This window comes from Peromyscus californicus, unplaced genomic scaffold (genome assembly GCF_007827085.1).
Source record: "Peromyscus californicus insignis strain IS unplaced genomic scaffold, ASM782708v3 Scaffold_19__1_contigs__length_69161282, whole genome shotgun sequence".
NCBI classification, from domain to species: domain Eukaryota; kingdom Metazoa; phylum Chordata; class Mammalia; order Rodentia; family Cricetidae; genus Peromyscus; species Peromyscus californicus.
In genome coordinates, this window is record NW_026294491.1 from 60,339,369 (window position 1) to 60,363,540 (window position 24,172).

The 24,172-nt window shown below is 42.6% G+C and overlaps 1 protein-coding gene across 1 annotated transcript in view; it reads right to left on the reverse strand.

The window, feature by feature from the left end:
• Cdc5l (cell division cycle 5 like) overlaps positions 1-24,076 on the reverse strand; it is a 40,792-nt gene extending 16,716 nt beyond the window's left edge. Inside the window, exons 1-13 of the mRNA XM_052745412.1 lie at positions 23,916-24,076; positions 21,191-21,294; positions 19,760-19,921; positions 18,829-18,956; positions 17,627-17,726; positions 13,210-13,428; positions 10,100-10,244; positions 8,593-8,781; positions 7,487-7,635; positions 6,180-6,342; positions 4,897-5,061; positions 2,128-2,208; positions 1,584-1,826 (exon numbers count right to left, since the gene is read on the reverse strand). Of these exons, the coding sequence (XP_052601372.1) occupies positions 1,584-1,826; positions 2,128-2,208; positions 4,897-5,061; positions 6,180-6,342; positions 7,487-7,635; positions 8,593-8,781; positions 10,100-10,244; positions 13,210-13,428; positions 17,627-17,726; positions 18,829-18,956; positions 19,760-19,921; positions 21,191-21,294; positions 23,916-23,960 (1,893 nt within the window). The 5' untranslated portion in view covers positions 23,961-24,076. The remainder of the gene's footprint in view (positions 1-1,583; positions 1,827-2,127; positions 2,209-4,896; positions 5,062-6,179; positions 6,343-7,486; positions 7,636-8,592; positions 8,782-10,099; positions 10,245-13,209; positions 13,429-17,626; positions 17,727-18,828; positions 18,957-19,759; positions 19,922-21,190; positions 21,295-23,915) is intronic.
• Positions 24,077-24,172: the final 96 nt, after the last annotated feature.

Genomic DNA, 24,172 nt, shown 5'->3' on the forward strand with positions numbered 1-24,172 from the left:
GAACAAAGAACTAAGAACAATGAGAGAACAGCAGAAGAAGGGAGAGAGAGAAGCTAAGTATGAGAACAGAATTGAAGCTGTATAGAGAGAGAACTGACTCAGAAGAATAAAGTGAATGGACTAAAGACCTCACTGTGTTTAGATTAATTTGCTACAGCTAAGATTAGATCCTTCCACGGACCCTGGGAAAGGCTGTCTAAGAGGCTGGACCCCAGCAGTCTTTGTTAATGTTTCACTCTGGAAGAAAGGAAACTGCGAGTGCTGGCTCGAGTCTAACTCAACCCTAGCCAACAGTAAGATGGCACATTCCTGTCCAACTTACTAAAAAGAAGTAACTCAAAGTCACTCAGAAATCAGAGCTCTTAGCTCTTCTTAGATCTTCCTCCCTTTACTGTCTGAAAATCATAGTAATGTGTATCACTTATGCAATAAAGAAAACTGAAAGAAAGAGCTGAGATGGGGCAAAAAGGAGTGCCCAGAAGACGAGAGGGGAAAGAATCTTGCTTGTAGTGTGCCAAGTGTGCAGTGGCCCATTCCCTATCTGTCACTGCCTTCAAGGCTGCATGATGAAGGAAGACAGACTCAGGCCAGTGCTTTTCCCTGTCTCAATCCATTTCCACTGCTATACCAGGACCACAGACTGCGTGATTTGGAGGCTGGGCAGTCCAAGGTCAAGGGTAACATCCACAGCAGACCTTCTGACTGAATCACAAAGTGTCAGAAAGCATCACTCAGGAAAGAACTAGCTCACTCCAGGAACAACTACCCATCCATGAGGATGGAGCCCTCAAAAACTAATCACTTCTTGAACCTCCACATCCTAATACTGCTACAATGTAATTAATTTCAACAGGAGCCCTAGAAGGGATAATCAAACCATTAGAGCTTCCAACTAAAAACTATTTACTTAACTTATTATATATAACAGAAATGCATTAGTCTAAACAACACTTAATTATTAAAGGAATTCAAATGCAGACTTTAGCACAGGGAAAAGAATAATTAAAAAAAAAATTGTCAACCTTGCTAGCAACACCCATGAATCAAAACTACCTGCCACCAAAGTCTCTATTACTAATAACACAGGGTGTGTAAAATATATCCCAGAGGCTAGGAACACAGCTCAGTGGATAAAGTGCTTGTTGTGCAAGCACAAGGTCCTGAATGTGAAACATAAAATCTGGGTGCAACAGGGGACCCATGTAACCCCAACATGGGATGGGGGTATCCCTGCAGCTTGCTGCTGCCAGTCTAGCAAAAATGGCAAGCCCCAAGTCTGGTAAGAGAGATCCTATCTCAAAAATAAGGTCAAGAGCAACAGAGGATGACTCCTGACATCATCCTGTGTGTGGCCTCCGAACATGCACACAGGCTCAAGCACCCACACACATAAACACACACCACACACAACTAAAAGAAAAACAACATCTCCTTTTCAAAGCATTCCACACAACATCATCTCCTGGCCACGCTTCCTTTGGTTCTGAGTTGCAGCAGTGTGGTCACAGAAGTTCTGACTTTGTGACAAACAGTATCTAACAAGTGTTTAAATCTCACAATGGAGATTCTCCTGTGTACCATACCTTTTTCAGTTCTTCTTTGGAGAACTTCTCATAAGGGCTATGCTCAAGATAGGTAATGTGCTCTGAATTGTTGGTAGCAAATCCAACAGTTTTTCCTTTTTTATTTGCAGATGGCTCATAGGGGTGATGTAGCAGGTCATAATGAAGCATGGTAATCATTTCTTTTTTGATCAATTCTTCACTCTTCTGTAAATCTGTTAGAGGTGGTTCTACATTTAAAGGTCTTAAAATAGTTTCATTTACCTAAAATTTTAAAACAAGTAAAATTATCAGACATATCCATAATATACTGTGCCTGCTCTTACAGCATGAACTAAACAGCAGTTTCATATTCTCAAGAGCAACTTCTCCCTCCATTTCTAAAACCCTCCCACTTCTAAATCCCAATGGTATTAGTGCAATATTCTCAAGACTGGATTTGAGAACCACTCTACTATATTCCAAAGCACAGAAGAAATTTGTTATAGTCTTTATGATTGAGACAAAAAAGCACTAAGACCATCTAAAGAAAGCAACTTCCTAAATCAGAAGGTTCACCACTTACTTCAGACGGTCTTGGTAGATCCTTCTGAACAGCTTTGTGCATTCGCTTCATTTCCTTTACACGCTCGGCATCTCGTATGGCCTAAGAAGGGAACTGATGTCCATTACTGGAGCAGCTGACATTTCTAATCAACTAGTTTCAAAAGCTTAGCTATTGAAATCCATATAAGGATGTAGAGAGGTCATGTCGAGGCCCCAGGAATCAATCTATTCCTTCTCATTACAACAGACACTAAGGACACCTGAGGTACACTAGAGTGTTCTCCAGACTGATCTGGCTCTGCCCACCAGATAGCCATCTTTCTTGTCTAAATGACAAGCATAAGCATAGAAGAGATTCCCACAACCCAATTACTCACTTTCACCCAAACCTCAACCAGCCAATGTTCTTTGCCCCTCCAGTTACAATGATGGGACAACACATTAATTTTCCATGCCACTTCTGAGGAAGTGAAGTAAATGTAACTGAAGTAGCTGCAAGAACAAAACAAGAAAACACAAAAAGTATCCACCTCTGTTGCCCACATTCACATAGTTCCCGTAAGGTTAGCAAGAACCACCTCAGCCACAGCCCACAGGCACTGAGGCATCTGGTGTTATAACCAGTAATGACATCATCAAAGTTTCAAATGATGTGGAAGAAATCAACACAAGAGGAAATCCAAAAAACAAAGTTGTTCTCTTCCTATTAAATGGCAGTATAAAAAGCAAATAATCACAGAGGAAGCACTGTAGACCTTGGTGGTAATACCTGTGACACTGTAGAGGACAACCCCTACACATCTTTTGTGAAGTGCCCCCGACTGATTGCCTGAATACTCTGTATAATGCCATATGGGCACCAAAGAGTCTCATAAGACAGAAGAAGTAAAAGTATACCACTATAAAACAGGTTTAGGTTACCTCTAAAGATGCCATTTAAAAGAGGGTTACAGGTTGAGTAAAGTGTTCTGATGATCAACACTTGGGTATAAACTGGGAGGCAATGTAGCAATTTTACTTGAAGGAAAACAGTTATAAAATAACTGTCAAGTGCCACATGGACTTCAGGAGACTTCATTTCTCCAGTTCAGTCGTAGCAACAGGACTGGATTTCTTTTTTGTTTTCCCTCTTCACTACACCCTTCCAAGAACTGAATGAGAAAGGGATTCAGCATTCTGCCAGGTGGTGGTGGCAGACTCCTTGAATCCCAGCACACACTTTCATCCTAGGGAGGCAGAGGCAGGTTGATCTCTGTGAGTCTGAGGCCAGCCTGGTCTACAGAGTGAGTTCCAGGACAACCAGGGCTACACATAGAAACCCTGTTTCAAAAAACAAAAACAAAAAAAAAAAAAAAAGGAGATTCAGCATTCAAGCAGCCTGGCAATGACTGCCACCAGACTTACAAAGCTAATAATATGCTTTGCGCAAAGTACACACTACAATTGATGTGAATGTCCATGTAAACAGCTTAGAATAATGCAGAAGGCAAATGAACTGAATGTCCTGGAAGTATTAGCCACTGGTCAAGGTGCGAGCTTTCCACATTCTTCAGAGGAACCCTTGACTACCATTTCATGAAATGCTGGAGCACTCAGGCACCACCTGCCTTGACAACCCTGTTTCTGACATAGCAGCACATATAAAATGCTATGCATTAAAGGCACTTTGTTTTGTAGTAAAGGACTGCCAATTAAGTTTGGTTAACCATCCCATCAATTGATCACAATGTCACAGTGTTTCTTCCACCTGCACAGAAACAGCTGTGGGAGCTAATGCCTTTCACAAGTTCCAGGTCCATTGCTGAGCAAGGTAGGAGTCTGATGTTTAGCACATATCAAAACTAACAACAGTACTATTGTTCACCATGGCAGTTTCTGTACTAAAACTTTACCCAACAGTTTAGACTTCAAATGCTGCACCCTCACATCTGCCCTGTTGCAAGAAAAACTGCAGCATGCTACAGAAAAAAACAAAGCATGATCTCCAGCTGATGCTGTTCTCACAGCCACCCTGAGACAAAAGGTGGCAGAACTCAGCTGAAAGGGCCACGCAGTCTGAGAAAACTAACTGAAACCCATTTTCTCCTTGCAAATGGAGTTAAAACCTGCATCACTGTATGAACAGATGATGGATGAATAAGCAATTTTAAGCTGCATCAGTGTAGGAGGTTGATACCATTTTCTGACACACTTCCCATTCCAAACCTAGTTTTTATCAGTCTGCACTAATAGAAGACTATTCAAAACTAACCCAATTTTTGTCTTTAACATCCTTTCTTCACTAGATTGAAGCAAAGTTTAAAAGATTTATATGTGTGTTATTTAAAAAAGTATAATGAATTTCAGTGTTTAAACACACACACATGCACACACACATTTTAAGAAACCATTAAGGTATTCTGAGTACACAATCATTCATTCATGTGAGCATATTATTGTTAAATGACATAACTTCAGAGATATTGTTGCAGTATTAGAAAACGTCACAGCAGCAACTGGAAACACTGGCAGCCACTCCTCCCTCTAGAGCAGTGGTTCCCACCCTTCCTAATGCTGTGACCTTTGAACACAGTTCCTCATGGTGTGGTTCAAACCTAGACCCCAATCATAAAATTATTTCATTGTTACTTCATAATGCAATTTTGCTACTATTATGAATAGTAATATCTGAACTGCAGGATATCTGACATGGACCCCAGAGGGGTTGAGACCCACTGAGAGAGAACCACTGCTCTAAAGCCTACCCAGATACCTGGCCACACTGATGATGCTTTCTAAAGACTCTCACCTGCTTTCGAGCATCCACATCAGCAGCATCTTCAATGTAGGTATCATCTATTTCACGCTCTTCCAGCTCCTTCTCAGCATTTTCTGGTAGAACAATTTCAAAATCATTCTTAGGTGCAGGGAGGCCCAACAACCCTAGACGGAGATGTTCACGAGATTCTCTTTCCTGTAGAAAAGAATCGGTCCTTCTCAATTCACACTTTACAGTACTTTAATTACTGACGAACATTCTGTAAGAACTTATAAAACGCCAGGGGATGGTGGCACATGCCTATAATTACAAAACTCATGAGGCTGGGGCACAAATGCAAAAATAGCTTGGGTCTCAAAAACAAAACAGTTTCTGAAACAGTTGTCTCAGGACTAGTCAGATAGCTCGGCCAGTAAAGGTGCTTGCTGCCAAGACTGACCATGAGTCTGAGTCAGAAGACGCACAGAGGAGTGGAAGGAGGGAGCTAACTCCTGCAAGTTGTCCTCCAACCCACACATACATACCATGGTCTATGTGCACCCACATATACCACATGAATACACACCAAATTCAAAAATATAATTCATAAATGTTGAAATATATAAAAATAAAACAATTAGCTTAGTAGTGACTCTAGAAATAATCCCAACTTCAGAAATATGGTTTTTGTTTATTCTCTTATCTTCCTACATTAAAATCAAACAAAACCTTGACTTGTAATAAATCAGTGTATTTTGTGGTTTTCAAAATGTCTCAAAACTAATTCTTCAGAAACAGAAAAAAACTATTAGGATCTGCATTTGATTTGGTAATACAAAAAGGGGGGGGGGGGGGGTGCCTGGAGAGATGGCTCAGCAGTTAAGAGCACGGGCTGCTCTTCCAGAGGACCTGAGTTCAATTCCCAGCACCCACATGGCAGCTCACAACTGTCTCTAACTCCAGTTCCAGGGGATCCAACACCCTCACACAGACATATATGCAGGCAAAACACCAATGCATATAAATATAAAAAACTAAGTTTTGCCGGGCGGTGGTGGCGCACGCCTTTAATCCCAGCACTCGGGAGGCAGAGCCAGGCGGATCTCTGTGAGTTCGAGGCCAGCCTGGACTACCAAGTGAGTTCCAGGAGAGGCGCAAAGCTACACAGAGAAACCCTGTCTCGAAAAACCAAAAAAAAACAAAAACAAAAAAAATAAGTTTTAAAATTTAGGGCTGGAAGTATCTCTCAGTGCAGAACACTGCTTAGCAGACTGCAGGTCCCGGGTTCAATGCCAAGCACTGAATATGTAACTATAAGGAGAACTGATACTCACCATCTGCTTCACATAAGAGGGGTCACTGTAGTCTGCCAGTCCATCCTCCGGATTGATGTTTAACTTGTCTCTAAGTGGTGTTCTACCTGGGGTAGCATTAGGGACTGGCTTGGGTGTTGTTCCACTTCGGGGAGTCAGCCCTTCAGCTCCATTAGAAGGAGTCCTAGACAAACAGAACTCTAAGTCATGATAAATGCATAAAATAAAGACACAAAACCTCTATCTGCTTTCAGTGTGTTATCCAGATTAAGAGAGAAGTTTGGTTTGGTGAACAACTGGCTTCTACACCTAATATCTAACATTTTGCCCTCCTGTATTAGGTCCACCAAACATTTTTCAACCTTTGATGCGTTGGGGTAACTAAGAACAGTCAGCTGGCAGGGAGGCTGGCCCCCAGTGACTCATTTAGTTCAATGTACTCATTATTTATTGCCTCCTTAAGTCTTTAGCTTTCACGTCATATTCATTCCCATCAAATGTACACTTTAAGTGGTTTATGCTTTTATATTTTGTTTGGAACCCAAACACCACATTTTTAGAGTCACATCTAAGTATGAACAGGCTCTGAGTTTAGACTTTCTTAACAATAAAGTCCAGCAGCTACTTATATTTTAATTACTCAAAGCCTTTCTGGTTTTGGGTGCTTACTTCCTGTATCTTGGCTGTGTTCCAGACTGATGATACCGCCAGACAGCTGTTCCCAACAGGTGCGGTGTTATCATTTAAGACATGGTCCCTGCCCCCAAGGAGCTTACAATCTATTTGAGAGACAAGATATACACAGGAAAATAGAGATTAGGCTCTCTAGCCTCACAGGAAGCAATAAATATTATACAAAGACTAGCTTCCAATGCTTCTTGATTCTGCTCTCATCCAGAAGTGTAATGGACTCTGGGGATAGCTATCCTAAATAACTCATGGAGGGAGGAGCGAACACCTAAAAAGAAATACCAGGGCTGGAGAGATGGCTCAGAGGTTAAGAGCACTGACTGCTCTTCCAGACCAGTTCAAGTCTTGCAGACCAGACCCAGGTTCAACTTCTAGTACCCACATGGTGGCTCACAACCATCTTTAACTACAGTTCTGTGAGATCCAATACCCTCTTCTGGCCTCCAAAGACACCAGGCACACCCAATTAGGGAACATCAAAAAGACATGTTGAACACTATTTCCATTCTCTTTCAACATTCCTAAAAAAACAAAAAACAAACAAACAAAAAACGACAAAAGAAAAAAAAAAAACATGCTGCCCAGGTCCTTAGATTCATGTTTTTCTAAAATATAAAACATGTTGATTTTCACAATACCTGAAAGGGGTAGACAGAACCGTATTTGGAGTCTGTACAACCTGCCGCTGTGGGGTCACACCAGAGAAGTCACTCTCATGCAGTGGGGTATTCAGCCCACCTTTCAATGGAGTGTCCACATTGGTCAAGGCCATGAGGTTCTGAGCTTCCTGAAGATAAAGAAGAATGCACAATAGATCAAAAGGCTAGCAGAGCCCTCCCTCTGGTCCTATTACACAAACCTTGACACCGACAGAATTTGTACACATTCTACCAATGAAAACCAAGAAAATGAATACTGTGCCATAAGAGAGCTCAGTATTTTCATTCCTTTGTCAACCTAACACATCACATCAGGAGTTCTGAATAAAGTTTACATGTTAAGATATGCTACTGTCACCAGGTGTGGATGCCACATGCCAGCACCCAGGATGGAGAAGCAGGACAGTCTGTATTCTGCATTCTCCCTCCCCCTAGCTGTCAAAAGCAAAGCAAAGGTCAGGATGCACCATGAGGCGGCGGCCGCCATCTGTGGAAGGTGCTGACACAGTGGCCTTGCTCTGCTCTGCTCCAGTGTCTGAGTCAGCCCTGGGGACCAACAGAAGCAGGCCCACAAAGTCTCAGATACAGTGGCCACCAAGAGTCAACAACTGGAGGGGACAGCTGCAGAGACGGCTCAGAGGATAAGAGCACTGACTGCACTTAAAGAAGACCCAGGTTCAATTCCCAGCACCCACAAGGCAGCTCACAACTGTCTGTAATTCAAGTTCCAATGATCCAACACCCTCTTCTGACCTGCACAGGGATCACACATAAATACATGCAGAAAAAAACAGGCATACACATAAAACTTAGGAGCATGAAACTGTAAGGCCTGCACCTTCTTGACAAGTACAAATGAAGGCAGAGGGCCAGGCCAGACCAAAATGCTGTAAATAAACAGACGGTCACCACTGACCTGCTAGTTCAGCTTCTGTGCTGTAAGAAATGCTCTGGGTTCATCAAGACTAGTTCAAACTGCTGGCCCTACCCATACACAACCAAACCACGTGGTGTCCTCCATCCACAGTGACACTTTTAAAAAAGATCAACATGTGAAAGGCTTACTGTCCGACGTGCCAGCGTACCTGCAGAATCCTATCTTGGGAGGCCGGTGTCCTCGGTGTTCTCAGGGCAATGCTGCTGTTTGTGACATTGTACTCAGACAGGAGAGTACTGGAAGCCGAGTTTGTGATCCCAGACTCCTCTGCAGTCTGCCGAGCAACTTCACTGGCCTGGCCTACCTTAACAACCTCCTGGAGCTCTGCATCTGAAATCTAAAAACACCATCAACCTGGTCAACTCTTGAACAGAGAACAGAGTAGCATAAACTTTTCCCATTTCAGAAAGATGACTTGGTAGAGCTGGGTCAGGGCAGACCTCACTGTTCTGCTTAACTTTGCCTGGCTTTAAAATTTCCAAAGTAAGGTTTTAAGCCTTCCTTTTACTGTGTGGGGGAAAAATTCACATTATAAACAACTGGTTACAATAGCTATATTGCCATTTTTGGTATTTTTAATCAATTCTTTCAGAATTCCACACAATGTTTACTGGTCATATTTAACACCCCAAGTTCCTCCCAGATCTACTCCACCCTCCCTACCCACCCAGCTTCACGTTTTCTTCTTTTAAATATGGAATGGATTATAAATTTGTCTGACTTGGGGCTGGAGAGGTGGCTCAGCGGTTAAGAGCACCAACTGCTCTTCCAGAGGTCCTGAGTTCAATTCCCAGCACCCACATGGTGGCTCACAACCGTCTGTAATGAGATCTGGCGCCCTCTTCTGTGTACATAATAAATAAATAAATCTTAAAAAAAATAAATAAATAAATTTGTCTGACACCCTTGCACAGAAGCCATGCAAATCTTCGTATTGTTCCAATGTTAGCGTATGTGCTCACCATACTTAGAATGTTTTATACAAATATACTGAAAGATTGCTTGCACCAAGAACATACGTGTTTGTACAAAACTATTAATGAGAAGAAAATACTACTGAAAATCAACTATCACACACACTATACTGAACCACAAGGTATCTAGGAAAATCTAAAAGTATTACTTGTATGATATTTTGTGTTCTGACAAAGCAAGCTTGTCTGGAGATCAGAGGGCAGAGCTAGCCACTAGTTAACTATAGGAGCCAGGGAGTGGTGGCACACACCTTTCCTCTGAGCACCAGGGAGGTGGAGACAGGAATTTAAAGCAGGTGGAGCCCCCTATGGCCTGAGGATTCTGAGAGGTAAGAAGTGACTGGCCGCTCCTCTGCTTCTCTGATCTTTCAGCTTTACCTCCATATCTGGCTCCTGGTTTTTATTGGTAAGACTAATTAGAATCACACTCAGTTACTTCGGTAATTTTACCAAAAAAATAATTCTAAGGAATATTAAGGAAAAATTCAATTAAGAACTACCACCACTAGAAGCAGAAGCATATGACAAACTGTGTTTCTGCCTCATCAATGGACTGTCTCTGTATGGCATCTCCATTAGACTGTTTCTTGGGCCGTAAGCACAGGCCTAAGACAGCAGCCCACCAGTCTGCTGAATATGATACACATATGTAATTCACACAACCACGGGCTGATCAATTACCTGAGGGGCAGGCAGCACTAACTTGCTTCTCTTTTTAGTAAACTCCGAGACACCACTAGTTTGAAGAATAGCCGATGGCAGATCAGATTCTTTTTTCCTTTTTAAATGCTGTTTGTCTTTTTTTCTATCTCTGCCTTCTTTTTCACTATCATGGATCAAGACAGAAAAAAGATTTTTGAGTTATACATAGGTAATCATATCAAAAGCTATATAAATATTAAGACTTTAAACAACTCCATTTCTCAGAAAATAATTTTTTAAAAACAAAAATAATATGTTAGGCTGTCCTGACATCATAACTGATCTAGAATATTTGAGAAGAATATAAACTTAACAGAATTATTAACAACACACAGGACACTAACTTAAGTACTAAAATTTAAAACTTAAAACTATAAAGTAAAACATTATATATGTCAAAAATTTAACAACTGTTTATATTCACATAGAAATATATGTGAACGTAAGAAAATAATGGAGATGAGTATGCAGAAAAGGATAAATGAAGGAGACAGAATTAAAATACATCATAAATGTTTCAATCTCCCATTATTAAGCTATTTTGATTTTAAAAGTTCATACATTTTTTTAACATTGTAACTATTTATTTTGGGGGTTGGCAATGCACCCATGTGCAGTGATGTATATATGGAATTCAGAGGACAACTGGTAGGAGCTGGCTCTTTCCTTCCAATATGTGGGTCCCAGACATTGAACTCAGGTCATCATGTTCGACAGCAGGTCCCTTTACCCACTGGGCCATCTTGCTGCCCAACTAAAGAAAAAACTATTGAGAGCATGTTCATAAGAACAAATGATACCCAAAGGTTGTTGGAAGCCTAGCCCTGCCGCAGGCACTCGTTGAAAGCTCTACCCGTATTCTTCCCTACCCCAGCCACATCTGCTCCTTCCAAATGACTTGTTTTCTTCGTTTTGATCTATTGGAAGAGCCCACATAAACATTCAAGAAAATTATGTTTTATAGTGGTCATAGAATACATACATATTATATATTATAATATGTATTATACTATTATATACTATATAATACATATTCTGGTTTATGGTAGTATAGCTAAGTAAAAATTCCTATCCACAGCTGGGTAGCAGTGGCGCATACCTTTAATCTCAGCACTCGGGAGGCAGAGGCAGGTGGATCTCTGTGAATTTGAGGCCAACCTGGTCTACAGAGTTCCAGGCTCCAAAACTACACAGAGAAATCCTGTCTCAAAAAAAAAAAAATTCGCCGGGCGGTGGTGGCGCACGCCTTTAATCCCAGCACTCGGGAGGCAGAGCCAGGCGGATCTCTGTGAGTTCGAGGCCAACCTGGGCTACCAAGTGAGTTCCAGGAAAGGCGCAAAGCTACACAGAGAAACCTTGTCTCGAAAAAACCAAAAAAAAAAAAAAATTCTATGGATAGAAATGAAAAGTGATCTGAGTAGCAAATAAAAACCCTCCGGCTGGGCAGTGGTGGCTCATGCCTTTAATCTCAGCACTTGGGAGGCAGAGGCAGGCAGATCTCTGTGAGTTCGAGACCAGCCTGGTGTACAGATCCAGGACAGGCACCAAACAACAAAGAAACCCTATTTCGAAAAAAACAAAAATAAATAAATAAAATAAAAACCCTCTGGCAATCATAAAGCCCACCCTACAACATGCAAATAGTTTAAGACTCAAAGAAAGTCCTAGATATCTCTAAAATGGGCAGAGAGACAAAAACTTAAGCAAATCAATGTAAAGATTTAAGAATGCAGCAAATGTTTTTTCTCTTTTTTTTTTGGTAAGAAAGAAAAAAAAGCAAAATTTTTTCACTTTAAAAATAAAGCAGGTTAGGCCAATGAGCTGGCTCAACACACGGGCATTAATGGCCTGAAAGGATGGCAGGAGAACCACCTCCACAGGGAGGCTTGTCCGGGACCTACACACTACTCGAGAGTGAACACACACACCTGACCAGGACCTCCACACTACTCTAGAGTGAACACACACACCTGACCGGGACCTCCACACTACTTGAGAGTGAACACATACACACCTGACTGTGACCTCCACACTACTAAGAGTGAACACACTCACTTGGAACTCCCAGAGCTAAGGAGATAGAGTCAGGTGGGTCCCTGGAGCTCAAAGACCAAACACTGGTGAGCTCCAGGCCAACGTGAAGGCTCATCTTACCCAACAAGGTAGGACTGAGATTATAGCTCCACAGTAGAGCGCCTGCCTAGCAGGGATGGGAGTAGGCAGGATACAAAGGAAACAGCTCCTGAGGCACAGCACTCAGAGCTGATCTCATCTCCAAATACTCAAGCACACACTCACATGCACCCACCAATGCAAACACACACCCACACATACACAAGCAAATGATGATTAAAAAAAAAAGCCAGACTACATTTTGATAAGATTTCTTCAGGTCTTTAGCAAAAAATCTAACTTGTTTACAAATGTACAAAAATATTAAGATGTCATTAGTAAAAAAAATAGTAATAATAATAAGTGGGACATAGTGGTGTTAAATCCCAACACTAGGAAGGCAGACGCAGGCAGATCTGAGTCTGAGGACAGCCTGGTCTACCTGATCTACATAGTGAGTTCCGGAACAGCCAGGGATACATGGTGAGAAACTGTCATACATACATACAATCACACACACACACACACACACACACACACACACACACACACACAAAGGTAAATAACTAAAGACGTCATGAGTAATGGTAATCAGTGGGGAAGGGCACTGGCTGCTCTTCCAGAGGACCCCCGTTTGATTCCCAGGACCTGCCTCCCCAACCTGACAACCCTTGACTCACATGGTAGAAGGAAAGACAATCCTGCCTTCTGACCTCCACACGAGTGCCATGACATACACGCCACACATACACACACTTACAGTAAATAGAGAAAAGGTTTTTTGCAAGAACTGCACATCATATTATATCTAAAAACATTGACAGCCTGGGTTCACTGATGTTCTCACAAAGGTAAACCCATTAAACAAGCAAGAGCATAAGGAGGCCTCATCACTCTAAACCCTAAAAACCCGGCTGATAAAGCAAAGGCCTTCCCAAAGTCCTACTGCACCTATTTCCAAATTCAAAGGGACTCACGATCTCAGTTCCCCATCAAGATCCTGCTGCCGTAATTTCCTGAAATCCGCATCAAGGGCCTGGTAGTTCTCCTCCGAAGTATCATAAAAACCAAGAGCAGGCTTTTTCTCAAATGGGATTTCGGCATTATAATCAACTCCTCTCTTCTTCTTCCTCTTCTTCTGGATCTCTATGCCAGCTGCTCGAAGCTCTCGTCTTTTCTGGAGGGCAGCAAGGCGCCTGGAGAAAGGAATGCAGAGTCACTTGAAAACCAGCACTGCCGGGCAGAGGTGGGTTAATCCAACAGCGATAAGAAAACTGTTACTTGAAAAAGAAGTATTTACTCAAACCATTAGCTCATACCATGTGCCAAATTCTGGTTCTGATTTAAAAATACAATAAGGCAAAAAGGGAGAGCAGAGAAACTGTGAGTGAGTATGTACCTTATCTCTCTGAATAAGAACATAGCTACTAATTAAGTAGCAAATTTTGAGATTTAAATTTTCTAACTACATCACAAAATTCATAAAACAAAATTAAAATAAAAAATACTTGCAACTAATCAAAAATGGTTAAATTTGATTTATGTACAAGGTGGGGCTGGGAGGAGTTGGAGGTGAATATGATCAAAATATAGTGTATGAAATTCTCAAAGAATTAATAAAACACTATTTTTAAAATTTATGTAAACTTTTAAATACTTATTATTTTTATTTATGCATATGTATGTCTGTGAGTGAACATCACAAGCATGCAGTGCCCAAGGAGGCCAGGAGAGGGCGTTAAGACTCTTGGCGCTGGAGTCACAGGTGGTTGTAAGCTGGCAACAGAACTATGGTCTCAAAAAAGGGGGGAGGGCCCAGAGGGCAGACAGTCTCCAGCAAAGGTAACGAGAATCAAATAGCTTTCTTCAAAACAAATTTAGAGCCAGGAGGTAGTAGTGTGCACCTTTAATCCCAACACTCAGGTGGCAAAGGCAGGCAAATTTCTGAGTTCTGAGCCCTGAGTTCGAAATCGACATCCTGGTCTACAGAGGGAGTTCCAGGACAGGAAAGGCTACACAGAGAAACACTGTCTTGAAAAAACAACAGCAAAAAAAAAAAAAAAAAAAAAAAAAAAATGAAGAATTCAGAAACATACATTAAAAACCTAACATTTTTCATATGTTTAAGTCACTTCTCTGACTTCAACCAAGAAAATAAATCAACACAAGCAAGTACTTAACCAGTCTTTTGCTGAACACTGGCCACAATCTAACCCACCAATAAGAATTAACTGAATTTACAAAAGATATAAGGTACTATGTAGACTTTACACAACTTCTGAAGTATATAACTTCTGTATCATCTTAAGAAAACATTTTATACAAAAATACTCTTTATACAACAATACTCTTACACAGAAAGAGGCTTAAGGCAGAGCCCAGTAAAATGGACAAATAGAGAAGCATGCAAAAGTTACATGCATTTCTATAAGCCAGTGTGAAGAAGTCAAGGACAATATTAACAGTGGCAATCAATGGAGGGTAAAATTCCATTTAATTCAGGTTTTCCTTTGTATTTCCCAATGATGCTACAATTTTAGTGAGTTGATGACAAAAGTCATTCACAGTATTAAAGATAGAGAAACAAATCATAAACTACAACACAAACCATATCACAAAGGTGACTACCAGTATAAAAGCACAAAGAATCCAATAAACAGTCCTGAGAAAAAAATAAAAGGTCATGGCAAATATATAAACATTCAAGAAAATCTACCTAAACTTGGTGAGAAAGGCAAGCAGTTAACAGCTGCAAAGAGACCATCTTTCTTCTACCCACCAGCTCCTAGAGGAGGAAACACCACTCAGTACAGCCAGTGATATGGTTCCCTCTCCCTGACAGCTAGTGTCACAGGCTTTCAGTCCAGAAGAACCAGGACAGGACATCAGCATTTCTCACCCTACCACCAGACACCCAGCTGCAGGGGTTTCTTCCACCCAAACAAGGGTTCTCCCCTGAGCACACTAGCTGGGAATACAGCCCTGAGAGCTTTTTTTGCTCCAACTTCTGGAATGGAGATTCCACCCTGGGAGAGAGTCAAGGACTGCCTACCAGCCCTGCTCCCCGGCACATTCAGCTCTTTAAGCAAGAGTGTCCATCAGAAGTGCACAGTCCGAGTCCTGAAGAAGAAGTCAGACCTAAGGCATCATCACTCCAGCGAAAGGAAGGGCAGAAGCAGCTGTGGTAAACAGCAACTGGGAAAGGGAATGGATTCCATTTAGACCGAGGTCAATCTGTGGGCCCACTACCACTAGCTTGACACAGACTGGAAGATAGAGGACAGAGCTCTCCTAGAGTGAGAACAAATCTTAAAGGCTGATCTCAGAACTCTCTCTTCAAAGGACCCCAAACTAGACCAGATCCGTCGACAGTACAGTCCACGCACAACCCAGAACACCGCTCAAAGCACCGCAGCAGACCGCTGTGGTGATCAGAAATTGTCAGTGAGAAACCCGCCCAAACCATGCCTTCCCAGTGACGGTGGGCTCCAAGGCTTTTCTCTGAGCGTGAGCAGCAACACCAGAGCTTGCTGCTCTCTTGACGACAGCAACAGAATGGACTTCACTGAAGAACCAAAGAGTGGATCTCAAAACAGATAAACAATTACCAATAAACTGGATGGGGAAGGAGTACAGTACCCACATCTATTATAATGCTACCATATATAAAACACGCAGTTTTCAAGAAAACAAATGAGACTTGTGAAGAAATGAGACAGTTACAGAGGAACCCTAGTAAGACTAACAAATGCCTGTATATGAGATGTGATTGTATATGGAATGATCCAATTAAGTATACATGTTAAGAGGTTTACAGCCATCTACAATGAAAGAGAAGTCTTAAAGGATATATTTCAAAAGCAAATTTCATTCTTTAAATAACAGAAATAACAGAAACAAAGACTAAGCACAGTAGAGATCATTCCCGACATCGTGCTAAGTGAATCTAACAAAAGCATATGCTATTGTATCAACCACAACCTAAAATGAAAAGATTAGTCGGGCAGTGGTGGCGCATGCCTTTAATCCCAGCACTCGGGAGGCAGAGTCAGGCGGATCTCCGTGAGTTCAAGGCCAGCCTGGTCTACAGAGAGAGATCCAGGAAAGGAGCAAAGCTACACAGAGAAACCCTGTCTCGAAAAAAAGAACCAAAAACAAAAAAAAAAAAAGAAAAGATTAAGAGAAGTGGAAGGAAAAGCATACTCATTTATAATCAGTGAAAGTGATTTTAAGTTGTAAGAAACAGATAAGCAATTTAACATCTGGAGTAGTCTTGTACCATGGTGCTTCACACACAGGTCAGTCCTACCTGTTGTAAGATATATGCAGTGCACAGCTTACATAAACACACAGCTGCTACAAGAAACAGTAGGGTAAATTAAAATCTGCACAGATGTACTTCAATCAATCCTAACCAAACTTAAAAATCTTTCACAGATGCAATTACTGTATTCTTTGCCAACTCACATGAGAAAAAGGCTTTCAAAAAACTGAGCTCTCAAAGAGCCTTAGACAAAATAAAAAAGTATTTTCCCAACCTTACATTACTTAACCCTCAACGGTACACAGAATAGGGAGGTAGCTAGAAATGTAGCGCCTCCTCTTAGTTCTGTTCACTATCCGTGTGTCACACTCCTACCAAACCTGACTACACTAATGAATGGCCAGCTATGCCAAAAAGCATCCTCCATCCCAGGATTTGGGCACTGTGAATACGAACACAGTGCTTACTACCCACCAGTCAAGAAGCAATTTCTAGACAGTACAGGAGCCAAAAAAGGCCCTGGGTAGACTGTGAGGTGGGGAATTAGTCCAGTAACCAAATCCCACAAGCTAACAAGCTGCACACAGTTCAGATGGTATCGTTACCAAATTTATCTTGGTTTCTGGGCAACAGAATGGTATTAATTATGAATTTAACCAAAAGGAAAAAGGTGGGGGAAAGCCTGAGTAAAAGACAATGCCTAATATAGTTCACTCACTTTTTAAATAAAGATTTCTGAGAACCTAGAATTTGGTTCAGCTGAGATTCCTGCCTCCCAGCCAGTAGCTCACACTAATCAAGGAGGGTGAGGACCTGGTAACTGACAGTCATGTAAGTCACCTAATACCAAGAAGTTACAAGAGATCAAACAGCATGCTGGCTCAAATGTCCACAACTTCTGCCATGCTTTGCCAACTTTTAAGTGTATTTTTCCTATAACTACTCTGAAATGGTTAGGGAGATAATACAGAAGTTGTTTTTGTTTGTTCCAGAACAATCAATAAACTGAGGAGTAACAGCAGAATGGGACTGGCCAGTTCAGAGAGTCACCGCCACAGCTGACAACCATACAGTTTTCCTAAGCCACGGATGCACAGCTAATTCTTGGACATGGAATGAAAACAACATGCCTTGCTTCTTCCAGCTGCTTCTCTCTTGCTTTCCTCTTAGCCTTCTTTCCTTGAGTATTGGCCAGGCGGGCTCGAGCCTCAGAAAGCATCTCAAGTTCATCTGCAAAAGTAAAGACAAGAAAGTGTAAGTTCCTCTCCAACACCAGCAGTCAGACAGACAAGAACATGAATGCACTCACCACTGGTACCAGGTAAAGAAAACTTGTGAGGTCAGAGAGCCAGGTTACAGATCACCCCAGCACTAACCTGCTAGCTATGTAAACCTGGTCTCATATTTACCTCTGCGGATGTTTCCCTTTACTTAGAGGTGCTGAGAAGAGCTAAGGGAAATGAGTTATCGAGCATGCAGCCAGTATTCCCTCCCTGGAAGCTCTACTATAACATCCTATCATCAACAAACGTGCACATTAGAAGTGGAGAAACACTGTACCAACTAACCATCCAAGCAACAAGTCCAAGACTTAGATTCCACTCACATCACTCCTCTCTCCATTCTTCCCTCAGTAAGAATTGCCAACTCGGTATCTCAGGGGAGGGCCTGGTGTCTACAGCTTTAAAAGTTTCCTAAGTCACAAGGACATCTACAGCCTAGTCACTGACTAGCTGCCCTTGGGAACTGCTGCACTCAGACTTTTAAACCTGAAAAACTACTGAGTGCCTACAGGAAGGGAAAGTAGATACTATTCTCTACCCCAAGCATGGAAGACTCAAGTTCAGAGAGCCTGTATTACTCGGCTATGGTCAAACAGCTAATAGAGTAGAGAGAGGTCCAAAGCCCAATCCCTGACTCCTGCCTCACTGCCTCACGGAATCACAGTGAGTCTCCAGACTGTCATGCAGTACAGCCCTTCGTGGAGAATACATCAGCCTAAAGCTAAAGAAATGCTGAGGTCCAATATGCTAGCTTGCTGCCTCCCTTTCTAGAAAGGGAATGTGAAACAGGGTCCACTCATCTCTGAGACATCTGCCTACTACACTGCTCAACTCATCAAATGAAATGGAAAATAAAGGGGTATCAGCCAAAAAAAGAAGTTACTCTGTAATAAAAAATGGGGGCAGACATATCTGGGGAGATACTTAGATAATAACCACTGACAAACTGGGATTCTAAAGTCAGGAGCTCAAGAAGGAACTGTAAAGACTCTAAGGCAGGCCTGAGTCCCCTACAGTTACCAAAGAAACACTGCCAAGCATCCACTTACCCTCATCCATATCAATTGGATCAGGCCGAGCTGGTTTTGTTTCTGGATTTGGATCTATCTCTCCAGGTTTAAGTTTCCGGGGGTCATCTGTTGTCTCCTCTTCATTGTCCCTTTGGGCAGTTTTGTCCCTTGTGGGGGGAAAAAGCCCAGATGAGTTCATCAGAGTATCACACCATCTGGTATTAGAGTTACCAAGGTTCCTAGCTCTGGCACTCTTTCCTCGCTAAAATAACTAACAGATGAGCATTATGGGAAAACATCATCTTTACTAATGCTTCCTGTGAATAAAGTGGCATGAAAGTTCTCTAATTTCAGTATTTTCACTCACAATGAACCAGGCAGCCCTTACTCACAAATGTGCAACATTCAAATAAAGAAGGTTCTAGCAAATTCTCAGCAGCGCTGGTGACAGGTGACACGCACTCACTCCGTCTCTCACTTTTCTAAGATGAGTATGACTTGCACATTTGGTAAATTATTCTTTTTTTTTTTTTTTTTTGGAATTTTATAGTTTATATATAAAGTTTTTGTTTCATACGTTTTATTTTATTTTATTTTTTAAGATTTATTTATTTATTAAGCATTCAGTATCCTGCCAGCATGTATGTCTGCATGCCAGAAGAGGGCACCAGATCTCAATACAGATGGTTGTGAGCCACCATGTGGGTGCTGGGAATTGAACTCAGGACCTCCGGAAGAACAGCCAATGCTCTTAACCACTGAGCCATCTCACCAGCCCGGTAAATTATTCTTTTAAGGGGTAACAGAAGACATAATATACTCAGCCATGTGACATTTGGAATACAGGATTCCACGGCTTTAGTTTCCCTCAATTTAATCACAGTCGTCATTAAGCTGGAAATGCTGTAAGTTTGTTCAACACAGTACCATATACACATATTCTTCACGATGCTCTAGGAGGTCCACTTACAGGAGGAATTCATAGTGTTCCAAGCACTGGGCTGCTGTTCTTCCAATGATTGGAGCGATGGTCCTCCACTGCGTTGGCATCAGCTTGGCCAAGTGCAAGAGTTTCTCCTCCTCTTCTCTAGACCACTCAGTTTTTTTAATACTTGGGTCCAGCCATTCATACCTAGTAGAGACAACATTTGAAACATTAGTCAGTTACCCAGAATAAATCTCTAGTTTACATATCAGATGTACTGACTGTTAAATCACATGCTTTCGCCTGGGCAGTGGTGGTCACACCTTTAATTCCAGCACTTAGGAGGCAGAGCCAGGGGGATCTCTGTGAGTTCGAGGCCAGCCTGGTCTACAGAGTGAGATCTAGGACAGGCACCAGAACTACACAGAGAAACCCTATCTCAAAAAACAAAAACAAAAACAAAAACAAAAACAAAAAAGTCAGTTCCAGGACAGCCCAGGCTACAGAGAAACCCTGTCCCCTGTCTTGAAAAACCAAAAAATAGCACATTGATTTTTTTTTTTTTTTTGGAATGTAAAGCATTTGGCTTAAGCCCACTAAACGTATGCTTTCATCTGCTGTACTTTTAAATTTAAAGTAAAACTACTATGGCATCGTCTCCCTTCTAATGTCTCCCCAATCTGCCTCGTCTATCACATGGTTAGCTGGGTCAGAGTCTATCCAAGTTCCTAAGTCCTCACCACTACTAGGGTCAAGCTGGGCTGGAGCTTAAAGCCACTGACAATAGGGAATCAAACTACTACAACCTGAGAACCACCCCACTTCTGTTCTGCATCTGACTATTCCCAGCATCCAGAAGCCTGGGAATGGGGTCACTTCCTACAATCTAAACTACATTCCTCATGGGCTACAGTGGGGCCTGTTCATTCAAGCCAAGAACACATGCTGGTGTCCACTACCCTGTTACTTAATAAGGTGACAGCACAGGTGGAATGTTGGTGTCTGATGCATTTTCATGTAGCAAGTATGAAATATTGCCACCTTATTACAAGGAAACCAACCACTGTGACCTGGCCTAGAAAAATCAAGCATTGTTTAGCATTACTTCTTTGGGAAAGTAAATAAATGCTAAATCAATCAATTCATAAACTTTCAGAATACAACTCATTCTCTGAGCTGAGGGTCAGCTATCTCTCCTAAGATTTTGTATTTTGTCTCTCAAGGCATTCTCAAATAAATACATAAACTCACTTAGATTGGGCATCACAACTGATCAGTTAGTACTAAGTATTATTACGCTCAACTGTGAGAAAACAGACATGGTAAAGAGGAGGGAAAATGGTTCGTTTAAGAGCACGTAGGAAGCCCATCTCTTTTCATACTTCCCTCTCTATCACAGTTCTTGCTCTTCTGGGGGAGGTTTCAAAGAGACACTTCACTCATCACAATCAGGACCACTTACTGGTGGGTACGTACCATCTGGCTTTGCACTGCTTTGCTGACTTCCTATGCAGCAAGGAGGCAATCCTAGACCACTGGTTTTTCCCATATTTCATTACTGCTGCTTTCAGAATTTCATCCTAAAAGAGTTGCCAAAGAGAATGCATTCAGTCACAAGCCTCCAGATGAGGAAAGACAAAATTTAAATTAACCCCTACAGATTTCCTATGGAGAGACACACAATCATTTAAAAAAAAAAAAAAAAAAAGGCACGAAAACTTCATTAACAGTTAATGATAAATAGTATAAAAAAAAATCAGGAGATGACTGGAGAGATAGCTCAGTGGTTAAGAGCATGTGCTGTTCTTTGCAGAAGTCCTGAATTCGATTCCCAGGACCCACATCAGGCAGCTTACCTGTAACTCCAGCTCCAGGGGGATCCAAAGCCTCTAGCTACTGAGGGCGCCTGTACTCACCTGAACATGCCCATACACGGACACATAATTTTAAAAATGAAAATAATCTTTTTGTTTTTAAGAAAAAAGAAAAAAAATCCCCTGAAGGACATCTTACCTGCTCCTCAACAAACTGGAAGTGGAAAAAAGTCAATGTTGAAAATACTACTTTATAACAGACTTACAAAAATTATTCACCAGTATGCACCTATCATTCTCTTCACAAAGGTAAAGTTCGCATGTATATCTACTCAAAAGAAAAAATTCTGAATATCTACCTTGAACCAGGTCTGTGTACTCCAGGAAAGAGAATCAAAGATGACTTACCCAGATCTCAAGAAGCAACCTGAGACTCTGGTACAACATGACATTTCCTCTCCAGCATCCTACTCACCACAACAGTCCAGGAACCCACAGCTCCCTCTACATCAGTCAGCTCACCCTGCCTACTCCAATCTCCAATTCTATTTCACCAGAGTACCCAAAGCATGCCCCAATCCCAGGACAACCTGCCAAGTGAACTCAGACACCAGAGGTCAGAGAGCCACAGATGAATGCACCTGAGCACTGTACTTTCAGGTTTTTCCCACAATGAACTTGAATTGCATGCCTGGGACTTGAGCCTCTCCACTCCATATTCTCCCTCACTACTAGCTGGTAGAATGCTCACCTACTATGCACGAAGTCCTGGGTTAGATTCCCATAAGACTTTGCATGGTGGTACACACCTGTAATCCCAGCACTGGAGGTAGAGGCAGGAGGATCAAAAGTTCAGAGTTATCCTCATCTACATAACAAGTTCAAAGCCACTCTGGGCCACATGAGACACACATGGGCAAGGTTCTGACCAGTACAGAGGAATCCTGCTGCTCCTTGATTTTGTGATTCCGCTTCTCCCTCAGAAGTCATCTCTTCTCTAATTGAAATAGCCTCAGTGCAAGCAAGTCCCTTTCAGTGCCTTCATTTGTAACTTTAATAGAATAAACTTTTATAGTTTTTCTATACTTCAACGTATCTTCAACCAAGAATGTATGGCAGGTACCTATCCTACAAGATGGATTCCCAAACATCACCAAGCAACCTGCTTCATACTAGGTTCTAGAATACCAAAGCCTGGTCCTCTTTGCAGTGATGTCTGATGAGGACAACAGCAACTCGGGGTTTTTTGTTGTTGTTGTTTTGTTTTTTTCTGAGACAGGGTTTCTCTGTGTAGCTTTGGTGCCTGTCCTGGATCTCACTTTGTAGACCAGTCTGGCCTTGAACTCATAGAGATCCACCTGCCCCTGCCTCCCGAGTGCTGGGACTAAAGGCGTGCACCACCACCGCCTGGCTCAGCAACCCGGTTTTACTGAAAGTCTACTAATGTGCTCAGCTGTGTTCTTAATGTTTCAAACTACTAACTCACTGCCAAGAGGTAAATACTATTTGTTTTATAAAAATGAGTAAACTGAGGCTTTGAGAAGTTGAAACTTAGCTGGAACCACACACAGAAGCGCCTACAAAAACAAATTAAGCTGCAGCAAATGAAGATGGGTGCCACAAAACCACTAGATAACTAAATCCAAGAAGTGTTCTGAGCTAAGTTTGGAGGACGGTCAGAAAGATGCCAAGCAACAGGAAGGCATCTCAAGAAAGCACAAGACTAAAGCTATTCATACATTCAGTGCATTCGATCAAATGCACGGAAACGTAATTTCTATTTTCCTTCCTTTCTTCTCCCGTCCCGTTTACCCGTGGCATGATCTACTACACTTCTGGAAGCAAATACGTAGTTTGTCCTAACTGGCTTCTATCCCAGCAAGGGCGGTGCGACTGAAAGGTAAGAGGAAAGACCTTGGGAACTGCAGAGAGGACCCATGATGCCCCGGTACGAGATAAGCAAGAGAGGTGCAGACGTGAAACCCGCCGCCCGCCCCACTGAAAGGAAGTCAATGAAAAACAAAGTTGCGGCCACCACAGCGACTTCCATCAGGGCGAAGCGCTGTGCACGAGCTAAGAAAGGAAGGGGCTGGAGAAAAACCACGCTCCCGCCGAGGTCCCGCCTGGGCGGCCACGGGGTCCCCCGGGGAGAGCGAGGGGGCGCGTCCCTACACTGGACAAATGAGCGTCCGAGGGCCTAGCAGATGCCGGGCGGGGAGCGCGGGGCGACAAGGTGACGCAGGTGACGCGCGGCCGCACCCGGGCCCGGCGGGGGTCCCCCCACGGAGACCCCGCGGGACAGCCGCGGCTCCCCGGACCTCCCCGCGCGTGCGCACACGCTACCGGACCCGGCGGAGGGCAGCGGACGGCGGGAAAAGCTGTCTCACCTCGGTATTTCTCCACACGCCCCCTTTGATCATAATCCGAGGCATCTTGGCGGCGGAGTGTCGCGGCCAGCGGCCGAGGGGAGCTTCGGGAAAGTAGTAACGGCGCTCCGGTCACGGGGCGCAAAGAGGCCACTTCCTCCAAGAGCGACCTTCTGCTTTGACGAGATCTGCGCAGGCGTGGCTGGAGGGTGGGAGGGGGGGCGGCGGCAGCCCGGTAAATCTCGCGAGATCTCAATGGCCGCAGGGAAAAGACACGG